Genomic DNA, 21748 nt, shown 5'->3' on the forward strand with positions numbered 1-21748 from the left:
ACCTATGATCTTGGTTTAACAAGCCTTGGAAATTACAGCGGTTCAACTCATTGGCGTATGCCAATATGACCTGTCCACTTCCACTCAACCCAACTAGGTGTGAGTTGACCCTAAACGTGCACATAATGTCAGTGACGACTGTCTCCAGTTTTGGATATGTGGTTGAGCTGCACTGGCTGTCTGATAAATTATATAGCATTATTACCTCAATTGATGAAGACATATAATGCAGCTACAGATGGAGAATTGAAAAACAGCAGAGCCAAATCCAAAGCAGCATGGATATAAAGATGGGTGTCACTGCCAAAAGCATTTCTTCTGCCTTTCAAGCTTCACAAACAGAGGGTGCCAGTTGCTTAAATACTTAAACTTTCACAAAACAGTTAAGGAACAAACTAGACTTTCATTTACTATGACCCAAGTCTTTTATAGTTGCTTCACTTGCATCAACATCAGCATGTCCTACATGAGGATGCAGTGCTGTTTTGTGCACTTTTGTGCATGAACACATAACTCCAGTTCTTAAATCCTTACACTGGCTCCCGGTTAAGTTTAGGGCGGATTTCAAAATCCTCCTTTTAACATATAAAGTCTTAAATAGCAAAGGTCCAGTTTACTTATCTGAACTTATCATGACTTACAAACCAGAGCACACATTAAGATCTCAAGATGCCGGTCTGCTAATGATTCCAAGGATTAATAAAATAACTGTGAGAGGTCGAGCTTTTAGTTACAGGGCCCCTAAACTGTGGAATGGTCTGCCTGCTACTATAAGAGATGCCCCTTCGATCTCAGCTTTCAAATCCCGGCTGAAGACTCACTACTTCAGTTTAGCATATCCTGACTAGAGCTGCTGATTAACTGTACAGACTACATCTCTGTTGTTAGTCATTAGCACTAAATCATAAGTAACATCCATCCATCCATCCATTTTCCAACCTGCTGAATCCGAACACAGGGTCACGGGGGTCTGCTGGAGCCAATCCCAACCAACACAGGGCACAAGGCAGGAACCAATCCCAGACAGGGTGCCAACACACTGCAGGGCACACACAAACACACCCACACACCAAGCACACACTAGGGCCAATTTAGAATCACCACCTAACCTGCATGTCTTTGGACCGTGGGAGGAAACCGGAGCGCCCGGAGGAAACCCATGCAGGCACGGGGAGAACATGCAAACTCCACGCAGGGAGGACCTGGGAAGCAAACCCAGGTCTCCTAACTGCGAGGCAGCAGAGCTACCACTGTGCCACCGTGCCACCCTCATAAGTAACATGATAGTTATAATTTGTTACTAACCATTGCCATTGCCAAGGTTTCTTCCATTTTTTTCCCTACAAGGGTTTTTTTTGAGAGTTTTTCCTTGTCTTCTTAGAGAATCAAGGCTGGGGGGCTGTCAAGACAGCAGGGCCTGTTAAAGCCCATTGTAGCACTTCTTGTGTGATTTTGGGCTATACAAAAAATAAATTGCATTGTATTGTATTGTACTTTAAGCACCGTTTTTCTGACTTTGAACAAGTGAACAGTTCCTAAGATTCTTGGCCTTTGTTATGTTCACACAGGCCTTCAAAGTCAATAATTTACGGGCAAGTTCATAAAATAGCAGTATGGGCTTATGGCTGTCTAACTGGTCACTCACCTGACTATTCCTCAAGTGAAACAGAACCTCAGCCAAATACTGGTGATGGAGGGGGCCCAAAACTACTTTCTGTTAGTCCTCCAGGTAAACATAGTACAGCCATAATTGTACCCAGTAGTCTAGAATTTCCCCATTGCTGACAACCAGAAAGTTTGGACATGTTTTTGGTTTTATATATGTGCGGACCTAAATAAGCAAACACATACATAACATCTACATCTATGATTCTAAACTCCAAATAAGAACTGTTAAGTGCGTCTTGCTTTGTGTATAATAAAGGGACCATTTTCTTTACATTTTACATGCTATCTTGACCAGAAAGCCTGTAGTACTGACACCCTTCAACAGCGCTGGTCACCACCCATTAGGAGCTGATGGATATTGCCCATTGTTATCCATAGCAGGTAGTTGATATTATTAGACTTCAAAGGCCTGCTCGGGGGTCTCGATCAGTGTTCAGTCCGAACAATTGTTTAGTAACATAAATGACACTCCTTTCTGTATATACCATGGACTTTACCTCCTTTATACACATGGTCATTTACATTGCAGTCACTAAACAGTCACCTGTTTTCAAGTACACATATGTTATAGAATGATCCTAAGAAGATTACAAACAACAAAAAAGAAATACGCAAGCAGTAACTGAAGTTTTTCAATCCTAAAGTCTATGGCTGGCCGTCCATCCAGGGCTGATTTCTGCCTTGGGCCTAAATCTCCTTGAATTATTTTAAGAACAACTGAGCTATTAGCTAGGCACACAAGCTTGATGGACTGAATGGTCTCCTCTAATTTGTCGATCTTCTTATAAATTACAGTTACACCTGCCACCACATTTTGAAATGAGCAGACTTAGTAAATGAAGGAATGATGTTAGACTTTCAAAGGCATACATTTGAAGCTTGAATTGTGTTTTGTGCATAAAACCAGTACCGATTGATTCTACTGGGCCTGTGATGCAGCTGAGTGGAAGCACACCATGCAATGCATTACAAAGGCCCACATTGTACTGTCACATTCACAGCCTTATGACTCCAGAGTAATCAGTGGATCCGCAAATGCAACTGGCACATTCAACTCAAAGACATTTGTGATTTATTGATAAAAATTGATTTTAATCTCATCTTTATATTCAAGCAGATGAGTGCTGTTCAATTTGTTAGTGTTTGCCTTTTTAATTCAACCTGTCAGTGCAATTGTCACACATGCGTCTGCTGCATTATTTTGTCAGCATCTGTATTTTCACAAAGAAAATGAGAGACATTTTACACAATAAAGAATTTAACAGTTAATGGGGCAGCACTGGTTTGCATTAAGGTCATATGGCAAATCTTCATAAAAAGCAAAAAAATATGTTAGTAATTTTAGCTTTTGTATTGAGTGTCCAATGCACTGTTTAACTGTGTTTATGCTCATTTTACTAAGTTTACAAAATACTAGAAAGTAAAGTTTAAGTGTAAGGTCCAATAGCCGGAAGGACAGAAAAAACAACACAAAAAAACTCCAGAGGGCTGGAGAAAAAAATAAAATCTGCAGGGGTTCCAAGGCCATGAGACCCCCCCAGCCCCCACTAGGCATTCTACCTAACATACAGTAAATGATCTCAATCAGCCCTCATGGTTTTCAGGCTTCACGTGGAAGAATTCGACGATGAGGGTCATGTGGACATCTGGACTTCAATCCATCAATGTAGGGACTGCTTGGTGCCTTGATCAGATGGTGGTGGCGCAAATCACCACCACAGAAGTAACAGAAAAAGAACAGCAGAGAAAGTAGGGCTTAGTACGGATTGTGGAGCCATAATAAAAATGATGACTAATAACTGATATACTTAAATGAAGCTATAAGAAAGCCATGTTACAGTAATGTGTTTTCAGCAGTTTTTTAAAGTGCTCCACTGTATTAGCCTGGCGAATTCCTATTGGTAAGCTATTCCAGATTTTAGGTGCATAACAGCAGAAGGCTGCCTCAAGTTTAGCTCTTGGAATTATAAGCAGACACTCCTTTGAAGATCTAAGGTTACGAGTGAAAGGTGAAAGGCATTCTGAAATATAGGATGGAGCGAGATTATTTAAGGTTTTATAAACCATAAGCAGTATTTTAAAGTCAATTCTATATGACACAGGTAACTAATGTAGTGACATCAAAACTGGAGAGATGTGCTCAGATTTTCTTTTCTTAGTTAAGATTCTAGCAGCTGCATTCTGAACTAGTTGGAATCATTTTTTGGGTAGTCCTGAGAGGAGTGCGTTACAGTAATCTAGTCAACTGAAAACAAAGGCGTGAACTAATTTTTCAGCATCTTGCAAATTTATAACGGATCTAACCTTTGCTATATTTCTTAAGTGAAAAAATGCTGTCCTAGTAATCTGACTAATAAATGATTTAAAATTTAGGTCAGGGTCAATAATTACCCCTAAATTCTTTACCTCTGTCTTGACTTTTAAGCCTAATGGATCAAATTTATTTATAATACCCTCATTATATCCATTTTTACCAATCACTAAGATTCCTGTTTTCTCCTTTATATCACTTTATACCATTCACTAAATACAGAACTACTGTATCACATATGAAGATACAGAATTGTCCAAATACATTAAAAACAAAGTAGAAACTAATTAATATAAATGATAAACAACATCCATCAGTTAATGGTAGAGCTACTGCCAGATTGTAGAAGAGGAGTCAGGCAAGCCAGACATAGTCAGAGTCCTGGAGACCCTGGCCAACAAGCCAAGAGCCAGGACTTTAGTCTGCGGTGGAACACATTACATCACCCATACGTGTCCTATTTGGTGTCAAAGACTAATCTCATATACAGCATACTAGGATGTGGGAGAAAAACAGGAGCAACCAGACGAAATCTCACACAGCAATGGAGAGAATGTACAAATTTCATACACACAGTGACCAGCCTGGCAATTAACCTCAGTGCTGTGGAGATGTGAGATAGAAGTGCTAACCATCACACCACCATGCCACTTCTTACCTGATGTGCTCTCAGCAAACCAAACTACTTCTATTTATTAGTTGACTAATTTGACATTACTGTACATAGTGCCATTAACAGCATGCACCATCACAAGGTGCTTTACAGAGCAGAGAAAATGATTATGGTGCAGCATGAAATATATGAGATAGATAGATAGATAGATAGATAGATAGATAGATAGATAGATAGATAGATAGATAGATAGATAGATAGATAGATAGATAGATAGATAGATAGATAGATAGATAGATAGATAGATAGATAGATAGATAGATAGATACTTTATTAATCCCAAACGGGGAAATTCACATACTCCAGCAGCAGCATACTGATACAAAAACAATATTAAATTAAAGAATGAAAAAAATGCAGGTAAAAACAGACAATAACTTTGAATGAACTGAGTAGGACAATAAAAATAAGGTAAATACAAAAAAAATGCAGCAGGGATGGATACCTAGCTGTTTACCTGACAGATTTTAGACAGCGTGACAGCACGTATCAAAAGAGGCTACAGAAATCAAGCACAAATAAAGTATAAAGTATAAAGCTGAATACTTTGTAAATCGGAAAGAGAGAAAGTAACAGCAAGTATCACAAGGTGCCATAAACAACAAACACTATAATTATGCAAAGCACAGTAAGAATTAACAGAAAAGGATAAATGAATAAATCTTGCATGTGGCCTTCACAGCTAACAGACCATATCATAATATACAAAGTAGTATTAACTGTGCTTACCATGTTGAAGTTTATGAATAAATGGAAAGCGGGTTAAAAAATGGCCAGGATGGACACATAGGTTTTTGTGATAGATGGGACTTCACTAATACACCTAGAAAGAGCATCCCAGCAAGCTCAATGGGTGTTTGTCCAGACCTGTGGAGAAATAAGCAGATTGGCATTAAAATATCTCAGCAATATAATAGGTTTATACGTTTTAAGCAGCACAAACAGGAATACGCTAGTGTTAAAGGAAACAGCTTTGTAAGTCAGTAGTGTTTTAAAGACAATTTGAAACCTCGCAGGAAGCCAGGGTAGACAAGCCCTGTAGGTGGTACTGTGATTACAGCATTTTGCACTGTTCAAGACTGAGTCTGTTGTAACCTTTTGATGCCCCACACGGGACGACTGTTGAAAACAGAAATCCCACTGAGAGGCGATAAAAGCAAGAGCACTTAAGCATTAAAACTGCTGGGGTATCGGTCAGAGTCTGATGAAGATTCTGTATTCTGCAGAAGAGGTCATGCTTGCTGAGGTACTGCCCTTTCATTTGTAACACTTTGTTGAAAATCACATTACTTTGATTTTTTACCATTCTTAACTTGGCAACAAAAGGACATTCAGACATCACAGAGGAAAATTGCACTTAGCTTGACTTAACTTTTTACCCGTACGAACCAATCTTGGCACATTTTTACTATGCCTAAAATCCAATTACTAAAACCTATTTTCATTGTCTGATATCTCTGTTTGCCTAATTCTGGTTAGGTTCAAACTTATGAGACCATTTCAGTTGTCTGGCTAATCTGAAGTAAGTAATTCATTCTTTTTTTCTGGTGCATAAAAACCTAACCAAAATAACCCTATCCCTAATGCTAAGTTGTTTCTAGACATACCCCACAACATTTAAAAGGACATGGCATCCGTTACTTTAGTTGTTTCTGAGCAGAATCAAGAGTCTTGAAATTGGAATAATGATGGCATTTTCCATGAGAAAAGTGTTAAACTGTGCAATATAATCTTCACTTCTCTGACTGTCTTCTGTGACCAGCTTTTGAGTCATAACTGACAGTAGCTTGAACTATGAAGCCTGCACCTCTGTAGTAGTGACAACTTCATTTTATTACCTGACTGGCTGCATTACCCAACTTCGCCTGGGAAATTTCCTAAGACAATGGGCCTCAGTTATATTGCTGAGTGTTAATCACATGTAACATGTTCTTTTCTGTATACATAATTTTTTGGGTCTTTTTTCCAACACCCAGGGCCTAATATCGTTAGTTCACTGTAGCTCCTTATTTGTGGACTTAACATACCATTTTCTAAACCTGCTTAATCCTGAGCAGTGTCTCAAAGGTGCTGGAGCCTAACCCAGCAAGCTTCGAGTACAAGGCAGGAACAATTCCTAGACAGGGGACCAGGCCATTGCAGAATAAACACATACGCATAGACCATAGCAGATTTACAGCCACCAATCCACCTAATCTGCATGTCTTTGGGAGAAATTGGAGCACCCAGAGGAAAGCCATTCAGACATGAAGCCTTGGTCTATTTACTATGAGGCAGCAGCACTACCACTGCACCACCATGTCATCCACTCTTGAACATGCTACATACAATTGCACATGAGTAAAACACTCCTGCTGTAGATCAGTTCTTGCTTTTCCTAGTGATTTGGCTTTTGTTGATGGTCATTGCAAAACACAAGTTTAAAGGAAACTTATTCTTTTGAATTTAAACAGGTAATTAGTAGGAATAATGGTCATTTTGGGTTTGAATATAATTTCATCCTGTACCAGATCCTGTAAAAGTGATAGTTTCAGTGAGATTTGAATGTAACCCTTTGATCTGTAATCTTCTAGCATTAAAAACTTTTGGAGAATTTAGACCAAAAACAATATACACTGAATCCTGGGTTCCTTTAACTTATTACATACAGCGTTGACGTCTGCAGGTTGCATATTTAACTTGTATTGTACAAAAAAATGAGTGAAAAAAAGAAATAACACTGTGAACTATGTACAATGTCCACCTCCTTTATGTTCTGTACCTGGAGGACCCCTTTAGTGAGCTGTGCAAGTATTTAGCCTGACCAAGGCATGCTGTTGCTCCCAACTTGTGTTGTACATAGATAACTCGAGGTGACCCTCCCATTACCAGAGGTTTGAATCTGCTGGTATCCCTTAAGATATTTCTCTTTAATAGATCACCTATGCCACTGGCCAACACAGTGTCCAAATGCCTCCAAAGAAGTGACTCCAAGGCAACCACCTAAAAGCCTGTGTCATGGGTCAGTCCACACAATATCACTGTGGCCATGGTTCAGCAACCTGTGTTGTCTATGTCAGTGGTCTGTCCTTGCTTGGATTTGATGACAGAGTCCAATCTTTCTAGCTGAAAGAGCTTATAGTTCTCCATTCATCAACACAAATAGGTGTGGTTCTCCAGTGCTTAACCATTCTAACTTTAGATATTGCTCAGGCAAACACAAAAATACATCTTTTGAGATTTTGCTTTTTTCTTTTTCTCATTTTAGCAGCCCATATTTTCCTGTGAGTTGTTACTAGTTATATCATGTAAAGATCAAATGCAATAAATAATAAAACTGTGAAACTCTGCTGTAAAATATTGCTAAGGACCACGTGCAGCATAACATAACACACTTTCATTGCAGTCCCAAGGCTAATACATTGTTAATGCTTTAGGGCACTGTGTAGTTATTTTTGAACAGTTGAATGCTAGTCCAGGGCTAGCAGAAGTACTGTACAAGTGTACCAGAGCCCAGATGCCTAACGGACATGCATTAAATAGGGATAGTCCCGATAGAATAAGCAAGCACACTTTTTAACTGGGTGTAAAACTCCACAAATTACTGCTCTATTTGCTGTCTAAAATTGTGTCCATTTTGCTGCAATGCTGCTGATGGTGACATGTACTCTTTGGCCAGTCTGTGACACACACACACACGCACACAGTCATTTATGCAATATTCTTCTCTTTGTATTCCTGGCACTGTTTAGTCTGCTTTGTTATTTGCCATAAGGTATAGCAAGAATGTAATGGGCATAAAGAACCCTGATCTTATTCACAAAAAAAAGTTGCATTGCATAGTTTCTCCTTTAGTCTTTTACTGCATTATATTGTTTTCTGTTGAAGTGAAATGATGTCTGTAATTCCATGAGGAAGCAACAAAAGGATAAATGAAGTGGAGAATACAATATTATTTATCTTGACTTTCAGAAAGCATTTGATAAGGTGCCACATGAGAGTTTAGGGATCAAACTAAAAGAAGTGGGAGTTCAGGGTGATGTTTGTAGATGGGTGCAGAATTGGCTCAGACACAGGAAGCAGAGGGTGATGGTGCGAGGAACCTCATCAGAACTGGCCGATGTTAAGAGTGGTGTTCCACAGGGGTCAGTGCTAGGGCCACTGCTATTTTTAATATATTTATGTGATTTAGATAGGAATATAAGTAACAAGCTGGTTAAGTTTACAAATGATACCAAGATAGGTGGATTGGCAGATAATAATGAATCTGGTAAATCATTACAGAGGGACTTGGGCAGCATACAGACTTGGGCAGATTTGTGGCAGATTACATTTACTCACATTAAATTTCAAGTATTACACGTATGAGAATGGGTATAGGAGTCGCAGTGGACTCAACACTATCAACTGGCATGCCAGTGTTAGCCTTAGGTTACATAGCTGCTGAGGCCTCATCTGGAGTACTGTGGGCAGTTTTGTTCTCCAGGCTACAAAAAGGACATAGCAGCTCTAGGAAAGGTCCAGAGAAGAGTGACTAGGCTGATCCCAGGGCTACTGGGAATGATTTTTAAAGAAAGATTAAAAGAATTGAGCCTTTTTAGTTTAAGTAAATGGAGATTAAGAGGAGACATGATTGAGGTATTGAAAATTATGAAAGGAATTAGTACAGTGGATCTTACTTTACAACGAGTTCAACAAGAACATGGCGACACAGAAAATCGTTATGGGTAAATTTCACATACACATTAGGAAGTTTTCATTCACACAGAGAAACAGATACATGGAATAGGTTACCAAGTATTGTGGTAGAGAGTAGGATTTTAGGGACCTTCAAATCTCAACCTAATGTTTGTTTGGATGAACTAAGTGTATAGCACTGGTGAGCTTTGTTGGGCTGAGTGGCCTGTTCTTGTCTAAGTCTTTCTAATCTTTCTAATTTTGCAGTGCTTAGTGCTGCTTCTTTATATTTTCAAAGTACAGGGTTCAAATCCCAAGGCCATGAATGTAAAGTTGGAACATGTTTACCAAATCCAAAAGATACTTTATGCTACTTTAACTAGCAATTTCACATTTGTCCTCGTATAAGAGAGTGTTCATTTAGACTGCAACTCTGACACCCAATACTGCTAGGATTTTCTCTAGCTCCTTATTTTAAACTATATTTAAATAAGGTTATGGATGGATAGATGCCATTTTAACAATGGTACCCATATGAATGTTTTTAAAAAGCTCTAAAAATAAACAGAGGAAAAACTGAAAAAATGTTGGGGCCCCAAATGGGAAAAGCCCCATTTAATGTGGGGGGATTGAAGTCTATGTGTGCTATGACACCACCGGCATTGCTGAAAAGTCAAGCATACTTCCATTTGAGGTCATTAGAGATACTTCTTGAGCCTGGCAGAGGTCCTCATAAAGTATATTACAGTGTGAATGGCAGTGAGCACAGAGGAAGGCTATGTTCTCAGATCTCCATCTGAGTTGGTAACTTCTAAACTGTAGAGGGTGCAGATGAATATGTGAGCTCCCTTGCATCTTCAACCAACTTTCGTGATTTCTGTTATGAAACGTGAACATACAATACCACAAAGTTCAAAGACTTTCTGAAGTAAACAGTTGCTTTCCTGACTTTTAATTTCTTTTAGCAATTACATAACCTTTTACAAAACAGGCTGGTATATAAGTAAAAGGTGAGAATTGCAGCAGCTGCTGTTAAGGAAGAATAGACAATTTGCAAGATTCACAGTAAATAAAAAATAATACTTCTGAGATAAGTGTGTTATGGGCAAGAAAAAAGATGAAAAATTCTGAAGAATCCATGAAGCACACCTATCAGCTACAACATGAAAGCCGTAATATTCTGCTGGTTCCACCTCATGTCACCAAAACAGCTCTGACCCCTTGATGCATGAACTCCACAAGACCTCTGAAGGTTCCCTGTGGTTTCTGACACCAAGATATTAGCAGCAGATCCTTGAAGTCCTGTAATCTGTAAAGTGGATTGGACTTGTTTTTCCAGCACATCTCACAGATGTTCGACTGGATTGAGATCTGAGGAAATGGGAGGCCAAATCCATAACTTGAACTCTTTGTCATATTCCTGAAACCATTACTGAATATTTTTTTCAGCATGGCAGGGAGCATTATCCTGCTGAAAGATGTTTCCATGAAGGGGTGTATGTGAATTTCAACAATCTTTAGGTAGGTGGTACATGTCAAAGTAACATCCACATGAATGCCAGAACCCCACAGAACATTGCCCAAAGAACCACCAGCTTGTCTTCCTCCCATAGTGCATCCTCCTTCCATCTCTTCCCTATGTAAACAAAGTACACACACTTGGCAGCCCACGCAATCTAAAAGAAAACATGATTCATCAGACCAGGTCACCTTCTTCCATTGCTCCATGGTCCAGTTCTGACACTCATATGACCATTGTAGGTAGGTAGGTAGGTAGGTAGGTGGTCAGCATTAGCACTCTGATCGGTCTGCAGCTACACAGCCCCATACCTAGTGAGCTGCAATGCCCTGTGTGTTCTGATACCTTTCTCTCATGGCCAGCATTACATTTTTCAGCAATTTGTGCTACAGCTGTTTTTTTGTGGGATCGTACCAAGCAGGCTAGCCTTCACTCCCCACACGGAACAAATGAGCTTTGAGCACCAATGAGCCTGTCACTGGTTCACCAGTTGTCCTTACTTGGACCACATTTTGTAGGTACTAACTACTGCTTTCCAAGAATACCCCACAAGACAATTTGGTCCTTGTCAAAGTCACTCAGATCCTTACACTTGTCTGTTGTTCCTGCTTCCAACTGATCACCTTCAAGAACTGACTGTTCACTTACTGTCTAGTATATCCCACCCCTTGAGAGGTGTCATTGTAACAAGAAAATCAATGTTACTCAATGTACCCAGGCAGTGGCTTTAATGTTGTGTCTGATCTCTATATGGATACGAGCAAAAAGCGTTCATTGAAAGGCAAATAGCTAGGGAGGGGGCTGTTTTGCAGGTTCCTCTGCAGTTTAATACCATGTGTTTCAGTGCTTCTCGTTTTTTTATTTTGATTTCCCCATTTTACAAATTGCTTGTCAGATGCAGCCAGGAAAGAATACATGCCAGGGGCATTCTACAGGGTGCACATAGATGTCTGGACTATAAGAGGTCCTCCCATCAACTGTAACATTATTTTAATTCTAGCTCCTAGCCAAATTTCATTCAAACCAGCATGGCAGATTAAGATTGAGAATCAACGTTTAGTTCTTTAAAAAAAAAGTAGCTGTTCACCTTTAGCACACACATTACATGTGGTGTCATATCCCGGAACAATTTAGAGTCAGTGATGAACCTATTCACATGTCTAAATACTATGTGGAATAAAATCACAAAACTGTCAAGAAAGTGTGCCCCACCAGTCCAGCATGGTTTAAAACAGATATCTCAATTTTGCAAGGCAAAATAAAAAGTAGAAACACACTAGACAGCTCATTTAGCATATAATCTTTATATTTCTGACTAATGGCTCTCATTACTTTACCTGTGACAAAGATCATTCTGTGGTGAAGTTGTCCAGCATGTACTTCTTAGTTTGGCAGCTGCTCTTCTGAGCCACATGCACTTTTAATATTAATAAGGATTACATTAATACATCACAGGTAAGAATCACAGTCTCTTTGAGTGAAAAGACTCAAAAAATGTTTGAGAGAATTCCAGAAATAATCCAACAACATAGCCAGACAACAGTGCCATGAGGATGACTGACACCTTTAAGAAAAACCTGCCATTTGCTAAGTGTGCCTGAGAGGTTTTGCAGGTGTGTTTTGAGGAAAAAGATGCACACCTTGTGATTCAGATATTTCAATGCACACTGTGCAAGCTACATTTAAGACTTTCTTTACCAGCAAGCAAATGAAACATTTGGCCACATGAAAAAGGCTGCAGCGTAAAAATCGGCTCTTTTGACTTTGTTTCTAAGGAAGCAGTGCCCCACAGTGGAGACACATGTGAACTCCATCCAATGTTTTAGTTCTTATTGACATCCACATCAAAGCAAACCAAAGCACCCTGATCTTCCATTGGATAAATCCCAACTTGACCTGGGAAAACTGATGTGCTCAACCTCAATTACACTTTGTATATGTGGACTGCAATATTATCAATATCCCTGACTGTTTTTAATGCCATTGGGAAGTAACCCAGTAAGCTAGAAGAGAATACATGACATAGCACAAAGAGAGTTAGAATGGGGGTCAGACAGGTCATAATTCATACAAATATGCTTTTAATGTATTGTTTTCTGTTCATCCATCCATCTATCCATTTTCTAATTTGCTTATCTAGTTCAGGAGTGCCTATCCCAGTTTCATTGGTTTCAAGGAGGGGATCAGTCCTGGATGGCCATGTATGAGTGAGTGAGCACTGGCACCCTGTTCGGAGATTATTCTTGTACGTTGTCCAGTGCCTCCTGAACAGGTTCCAGCTCCACATAGCCTTGAATTAGAATAAGCAGATTTAGTGAAATGGATGGATTAATGCAAATTTAGTCTCTGTTGAGGTCTACTTTACTTTGACTTAATGGATCCTTACTTTTGTTTCTGATTGCTGACCTGTTGTTATGCTAGATCTGACCAACTCCAACCTCTTCTACCTAAATACAATCTATTTGTCTACTTTATTAGGTATACTTATGTCAAACTGAGTAGGACCCCCCTTTCCCTCTGGAACAGCTTGAATTCTTTGAGGTATGGATTCAATATGGGGCTGGTCACACATTCATGCTATGAACCTTCTGTTCCACCTCATCCCAAAGGTGCTTTATTGGATAAAGATGTGGAAAAACTGAAGTCAGTGTCATGTTGACAAGACCAGCTTTAGATGATGTGGTCTCTCTGACATGGCATATTATGTGCTGGAAGTATCCAGGCAGTGGTCAAAAAATGATGGACATGTCATTTCAGTGACACTCAACTGGTATTATGAGGCTTAATGTATGCCCAAGAAAGCAATCCCCTCAAAACTACACTACCACCATCAGCCTGAACTGCTTATACAAAGTAACATGGATCCATGCATTCATTATGTTTAATCCAATTTCTGATCTTGACATCGTTATGTTGCAGCAGAAGTCAAAATGTTTCCAACCATACAACATTTCTTCTGTCTTCACTCATCCATAATTGTTGATTATGTACCTACAGTAATCTGTTATTAACTGACAGGGGTGGAACCCATTGCAATCTTCTTCTGCTATAGCTGATCCACTTCAAGATCCAATGCATTGTGTTTTCAGAGATGCCCTTCTGTATACCACTTTTGAAGAGAATGGTTATTTAAGTATTTGTGGCATTTCTTTTAGCATGAACAAGTCTCGCCTTCTTCTCCGATTTCTGTCACTAACAAGATTTATAGCTATACAGGGTCATTATTGACATATGTACAGACTAAAGTGAAATTCTTTTTTGCATTTATGTTTTCATTTGAAGGTCTTCCACTTACTGGATGTTTCTGTTTATTACACCGTTCTAGAAGACTGTAGCATGTGAAAATCCCAGGAGGACTGGTGTTCCTCAGATCTTGAAGCCATCACATATGCTATCAACAATGACGCTAGTCAGAGTCACTTAGATCATTCTAATGTTTGATCAAACAATAACTGAAACCATGTCTAAATGCTATATACACTGAATTGCAGCCACATCATTTGCTGATTGGAGAAGCAGACATTTCGAATCTAATAAATGGGTGTACCTAATAAAGTGGACACTTGCTGTATAAACAACATCATTTGATAGACCCTAACTACAAATTTATCCAAAAGTCCGTCTAAAACATGTCATGGCTGGTTGCAGTAGGATTGGACATTCAGACAGTGGTCATTGATCCATTATCCACACAGACTATATTAAAGTGCTTCCTGGAGTGTGGAAGAGGAGTACTTCAGCAGTGGGTAAGGACATGTACAATTCTGTTAGAAGTGTTGAAAGCCATTCTACCGTACATTTGTCCATCATCCATCAATTCTTGTGTGATACACTGTGTTGGTGAAAAGCTGATAAGGTCCTTTTTGAGGAAGGTGATGGAGCATCTTGTGAACTGCTACCTGCAGGCATTACTAGTGGGCAGCTGATTCTTAATCCTCATTGAACTGAAACTGTTTTGTCATTCATTCTCTTTTAGAAACCTATCATATTTTGCCAAACAGAAGAGCCCATCAGCTGTCATCCTGAACTTATGGGAGGCACGCCATCAGGACAACGGTGATCTGGACTCATTGGCAAGTGCACTGGAAGAGATTGGAAAAATCCATGCCAAAAGCCCCAACAGCACTGAAGATCTGACAGAAGATTGCAGCTAAGGTGTTTCCACCCATGATGGAAAGAAGAACAAAATGAGGACGAACAAGCAGAGATTTGCTGTCTGTAAACTTCTGCTACATCCAGGTCTAGCTGCAGTAGACGAAGAGAGGGAAAGAAACAACACTTCAGAGGTTCAAGGTGGAAAATGGAAGTGGTGGCAGCTGGCTGGTATGTGGCCAGGGCAGTCTGGCAGGATCCTAGCTACCGGACAGACTGACTGTGGCACTCCGTGAGACAGAGAAAGGACTAACAATGTTTTCTCATTTCAGCTCCTGTCTCTGGGGTCCAAAGTTGAGGCCTCAGTACTCGGGAAAGCTTTTCTTTTACTGGCTTCACATCTTTTGTTTTCATTTTTTTTTCTTTCTTATAAGGGACAGCTACTTCCTTCTACTAAGCTTCAGTCATATTTTAAGTATTAGTATGAACAGGTATTTCCTGTGTTTAATGTCGCAGTCACCAAGACAAGTGTTCCTTTAATGCTATTTTGCTGCCAGTTAAGGACGTCGATTCATATGGCCTTGTAGAATGGCCTGTCAGATACTAATCTACCCTTTAAGCTCCACACCCTTGGAATTTGAAAATCTTTATCGGTGACATTTACAGACAACAACCAAGATTTCAGGTGTTACATCTCCTGCCAGGAGCAAATGACTGAAAATGACAAATTAAGATTAAAGAATAATATTGGACTGTTTCTGAGAGATTAAATTTGTTGCATTTATGTAAAGGGGAAACAAAGAGGTTGGGGATGGCCAGCACTGTCCACTCACTATATTACTTTTCTTATTCAACAAAAAGTTTTCTATTCCCTTCAGGTCATTTGTTAGGTCAGTCCCCCCAGCCACCCCAGGGCCTTTCTTTGCTCTTGCACCTCCATCTACTTTTTCTTTCCTCTTCAGTAATTTCACTTCTACGGTTTCTGGGTTTTTATTACAATATGCTAATTCTGGCAGATGCAGAGGTAATGCCTAAGGAGTAGTGTCCCTCCTCTGTGGAGCATATGAGACAGAATATTTTTAATGGCGCCTCATTTCAAAGAACCATAAAGAGACTTACATTTCATTTTGAAAATGTGTGGGCCTAAAAAGACTAAAAAAAGATTCAACTGAAAAAAAAAGAAATTCCAGTGTTACTAATTTATTGATAACTAGAAAGCAACAGTTGTTAATTGATTGTCAGCAGCGTTAGTTACTTGAGCATTAGCCTCATATGTGTTCTAGGAGGTGGTAAAATGGTTAAAATCTGAAGATAGAGTGTGACTGCAGTCTGGCATCCAGGCAGATGGGGTCACCAACTGTTTAGCCCTTGGCGTCTGCTGCTCACAAAGTGTTTTGAAGTAGGAGTATCTGGAGTGTGGCCGTGCGAACGGGTAGGAACTAGGAGTTGGGATGCATGCAAGTTCCCCAGTCATGTCAGCATCATAGCAAGGACACCTTGCATTCGGTTCAGGCGCGCTGTGTGTGTTCATGCTCGTGAATACTCATCTTACTAATATTTTTTTCCCCCACTGATTCTCAGTGCGGACATGCTTTCATTCCATTTGTCTTTTGACCCAAGCTTTTACAAGAGAATACACCACAGTTCAAGAAGCTACTGTAATAATATAGAAGGAAGAAAATGAAACGTGTCCTTTCTTTAGTACCTGGTGCATTGGCCATTTCGGCCCAGCTTTGGAAATACCTGAGAGGATCCCAAAAGAGTTTTTTGCAGCTGTTTTCACACCAAAGATTTCACATTCTTTGCTTCACTTTAAAGAGATGCTGACCTCCAAATCCAATGCAGACAGAACATCTTATCCCCCACTTCTCCTACCCCCCCAGGACACAATACTTCCTTAGAAAGGTGATATGGCTCTTCTAATCTATAGCCTTGGGGTAGACTTATAGTCTCCAAAAACTCTCTGGAGGCTATTCAGGCCGGGAACACAAAAGCATTTGTGTTATATTGTAAGTCTTATCCAGTATTTGACTTTTCAGAAACCAAAATTTGGGAAGGCTACAAATGTAATCATATAAAAGTATAAAAGCAGTAATAATGGCATTTCTTACAGCTCTTTGATTTATTTTGATGGTGTATTCTATTTGATTGTGTACAACAATCATGTCATATGCACCAAGCATCTAATGAACATTTCAACTGATTGCAATCATTAACAGTATATGTCCCGTAATGAATGCCACCCGCCTATCCCACCACCCCTCATCGCCCAACACCCTGAGCTGCATCTTTAGTGAATCTAATAGTACTTACATTATCTAGCAATTTTATGTAATGAGCACTTTCACAGATCTGTACACTGTATTTAAGAACAGTAGTTCATAAACAAAAGGAATCTAGCAATGCATTAAGAATGCAAAGAATGGAGTAATTATATAGCAAAAAAATGTAAAATAAAATAGGGTCCTTAAGTATATATTAGGAAAGGAGTGGACTGATTAATGTCCATCCACCTCATTTGCTCAACCTGCTTTTTTCATTTTAAGCATTTGAGGATAATAATAATAATTCTTTGCATTTATATAGCGCTTTTCTCACTACTCAAAGCGCTCAGCAATTGCATCTGAACTTATTCTAACAGCGCCAGGCATAAGGCAGGAACCAGCCCTGGGTGGCATGGAGCTCCTTTGCTGGACCCACACTCATTCTTTGGACCATAGTGTACATCATTATGAAGGTGGGTGAAAACTGGGCCGGAACGTGGATGTCATGGGCCTAGTGGCATTAATGTATTTTGAGGAGTCAACTGTCAACTCTTTCATTTTCCAAACCTGCCTATTCCACCTATGGGGTTGTTCAGGATGAGGTCTATGCTGATAGAACTAAATGAAAGAAAATGGCCACCCATCACAGATATCCCCCACATTTATTCTTGTTGAGCCAAATTATTTTTACCAGTCATCCTAAATAATTCTTCAGGTGGTGGCAGGTGTCCCAGTAGTTAGCACAGCTGGCTCACAGCTCCAGTGTCTTTACTGGTTTCCTTCTGGAAGCTCCAGCTTTGCTGTCACATCCCCAAATTTCTGTGTGTTACATTGGATGGGAATTCTAAACTGGCCCGGCATGAGTGAGTAATGGAGTGTGTATGTGTGTCTGTCCATGTGTGTTTGTATACATTGTCAGTCACTGGTATCTACTGTTATTGATCCATGCATGTAGAAATTTCAATTTAATATTTTCCCCTGACAATATAGCCCTATTTGGACAGGATTTGTTTTACACCAAGAGGTGGCGTAAAGTAATTATTATCATCGGACCTCTTTAATTTTACTCCCGTTCAATCACTCAAATGACAGAAATTTTACAGACATTTCAATTGGCACACTACTGTTTTTACCTAGGGTGGTTTTTTACAGACTTTTTATGGACATAAACGGCTCCGTAATCTTTACTGAGATGTGATGAAGTCTGTAAAAAGTTTCTGACACGAGCAATTCAGAGAGGACTAAAATTTCAGAGGTCTGCCTTTCTGATTAGGGCTCAAGCTTGAATGTAAACATAGAAACTGAAGTATCCAGAGAAAACACAGGATGATATTCAAACCAGACGCAGATTTTGCCAAGTCAAAATTTAAAACCATCTTGACAATGGAATAAAGAGTTAAAATATTAAGTGAAAGTAAATCTTAACCTGAATTTTCACATAACATCACTAGAATTACATTGAAATATGTGAGTATGGCTGTGCATGAGTGCGTCCTGCAAACCTGGCACACCATCTGGGTTTGGCTGCCAGGATAGATGGCACAGTCTGAATTAGATTTAAAAAAAAATTAGAAAATGGATGAATGGACAAAACAGCAGGTGACAGCCCATTGGGATAGGAGAAGAATGTGCCAAAAGAACACCTTAGCACCTGCCACTGTGCCACTCATAGTTTGATCTTAAAAAGTGAATGCTGTAGAAGAGGCAGGACTAAGTGAGGTCCTCTGTTTTTATTCAAGTTAAGCCAGTTTGCAGGCTGCTGGGTCCATTCTTTGGCCCATTTTATGAGGTGACCTTTATTTCTGTCACATTTTTTCTGTTTAGTTTTCACTGGGCTAAAGTTTCCCAGGGTCATCTGTTCAGCACAAATATAGTTTCAGTTTAGGATTTTCTTTTTTTACACTGTGGCTAGTATTATTTTTGACTGCAGGTCCATCTATAAGGGCCAGCGAATGAAGTTAACAGTTCACAACTCTCAAAACTACGACTCGTGCTAACACTAGCTCACACCTGACAAACTGCTGTGCCTCCAGGCTGGGGGCCCCTCGCCTTCCATTCTGTACCTGTATCTGTGTGTAACAGTGCTTCTGGTCCACCTGCTCACCGTTCCCTTTTCCACTTTGTTCCTCCTTGCCATCCCGCCTTTTTCCTTCACTTGATGGTATTGAATTTCTAGAATGCTGCAAAGGTGTTTGTCACGAAGTCCGGTCATGGCTTGTAATCCCACTTCTTGTGCCTTGTATAACTACTGTAAATTATGAATGTTGTACAGCTTAAGACTGGGTTGTATCAAATTAAGAGAGAGAAAAATAAAATGAAAAGAAAAAAAAACAAAACTAAAGACGACAAAGTCGTACCAGAGGCTGCACCCAGCTTTACTTTTTTTTTTAGCGCTGAACCTCTTTGTTTGGTCATGCCAGGCAGCTGTGAGTTATAATGTATGTATAATTATGAACAGAATGGATGTTACATGTACAGTAGAGATTGCCAATGTATATGACTGCAGCCTTTTGAAATAAATTAAATAAATGTACAGTTGAAACATATTTTAATTGAATTGAGTGGAGACCTGCGTTTTGTGTTGTTTCTGTCTGATTGATAGAGCCAATCGAAATACACGCTTTTGAGATTTTCTCCTCATTCACATCATCTGGATTTACTGGTAATCTGAATATAAAGGTTATGGGATGATACCAGAACAGGCAATTTTAGGTTCCATAAGAGTAAACACCAGGAACAAAGCTGATGAAATGAGTCTGAAATGAAGATGGTGTGCTGTAGGTAAGAAAATTTACTTTCAGAAACAGTAATTAACATGTACCTATTTACAAAAGCTCAACATGAAGTGTCACAAAATCAAGTGGAATGGGCACGTCAGTGCGGTGGAATTAATTCTGGAGCACCGCTCGCACATGAAAAAAACATTTCTGTTTCCAATTACATGCTCAACATTTGGACAAGAGTCACCACAAAATGTGTGTCACATCACTTTCTGACAAAGCAGTCAGCATTTGAAAGAGTTCTCAAAATCTTTAGTGATTCTTTTAAGGCTCTCAGCAGAAGAAAGGTCGGAACAAGAGGAAGGATAATACACGTTTGTCTTCATAGAACCACGGGGTTTGTTTTGTTTGTCTTCATTTTTCCCACACATCAGCACCGGTTTTGTCCATTTTAAAAATGGGTGCCTCTTTGTTACCTAATGATGTGCAATTCACACAACGGGGACATTTAGGAGAACTTAAGACATATTTTAAAGAGAAGAGTTCATTCACCCCAGCAGAGCTTGACATTTCTAATTCACGTGTGTTGGATATCACTGAATCTATTATGAAGATCTCCATGTTGCTGTTCTCATTTACACTTCTCTGTGAAGAGCTGGCATTGTACCAGAGGTGATCAAAAAAGTCTGGCACCAGGAAAGACAAAACAAGATTTTAGCACAATCCCTGTGAACACTAATACCTGTGTTTTCACATTATTACGTTTATCTGTGCTGCTTATTTTGTTTTGCTTGTGCAGCCACTCTTCTCTACCTGACTTGACATCTTCATCTTTGGTATGGTGCACCCCACAGAGGTAGCGCTGCAGATTAAGAAATACAGAAGATTTAAAACTATCTATTTTTGCTTTTTTTATAGTTTTCTTTTTTTTAACTTAACAGCTAAAAATACCCAATATTTTGAAAATAACGTTTAATGTTTTAAAATATTTTTCCTCTCTCTTCTTCTCTGAGTCTTTCTCTCTCAAAATGCATAGCTGGAGGCTCAGACTCTCTTTGTTTTTCATATTTGATGTAGCGGACCAAGCTCTGATGGCTATCAAATAGAACTCTAAACTTTGCCACTGCTACTCTGACCTACTCTTTGTATCGCTCATCATCTCAGATGCTGTTTCTGTGTTTTTTCTGCTACCCACACACCTGTTACATATTCACGCTCTACTTGCTGTTCTTGTGTATTCACAAATCGTAAGCTTGGACATTACTTTCTAGTTTTCCTGTGGTTCCCATCAGAATGCCTATGGTAGACTCCAAAAAATGGTTCAAGCTCAGGGCCAACCATCCCACCAAAGTCCATACCTGTGCAAAACAGTGCTATCTGGACAACATAGACATCATCATGTTTTGTAGTGGGTAGAAAGGTTTGAAAGAAAATATCTCACATTTAGTCTGAATTCCTCACATAATGTCATCACAATTAATCCTACTGACTTAGCAGGCTGTAATGATGATCAACCATGAGGTAGGAGGTCATATTTCATAGAGGGCTTTGTAGCAATGAAGTCTGGGAATGTAAAACTGGAAATTGAAAACTTCTCAATGTCATTTCAGTCCTTAAAGTGTGTTAAATGTCCGTTAAAACTCAAACAGTGTTTATCATACCCACATATACAGTTTCAGCTAGTAGAAGAAATACATACATATGAACTTGCCTATAGTTTCTCCTTGCTTTGAGTTTTACAGTCTCCTGTCAACATAAACATGGTTCCACCTTGTTCACAATTTTAATTGCTGCCTTCCATCATGACTATTATCTTCCATGAAAGCATTCCCCATAACACTTTTT

The 21748-nt window shown here is 39.4% G+C and overlaps 1 protein-coding gene across 1 annotated transcript in view; it reads left to right on the forward strand.

The window, feature by feature from the left end:
- Positions 1 to 19740, forward strand: part of unc5db (unc-5 netrin receptor Db) — a 759038-nt gene extending 739298 nt beyond the window's left edge. Inside the window, exon 17 of the mRNA XM_028803567.2 lies at positions 14804 to 19740. Coding sequence (XP_028659400.1) covers positions 14804 to 14981 — 178 coding nt within the window. The 3' untranslated portion in view covers positions 14982 to 19740. The remainder of the gene's footprint in view (positions 1 to 14803) is intronic.
- Positions 19741 to 21748: the final 2008 nt, after the last annotated feature.

This window comes from Erpetoichthys calabaricus, chromosome 1 (genome assembly GCF_900747795.2).
Source record: "Erpetoichthys calabaricus chromosome 1, fErpCal1.3, whole genome shotgun sequence".
Classification (NCBI taxonomy): domain Eukaryota; kingdom Metazoa; phylum Chordata; class Cladistia; order Polypteriformes; family Polypteridae; genus Erpetoichthys; species Erpetoichthys calabaricus.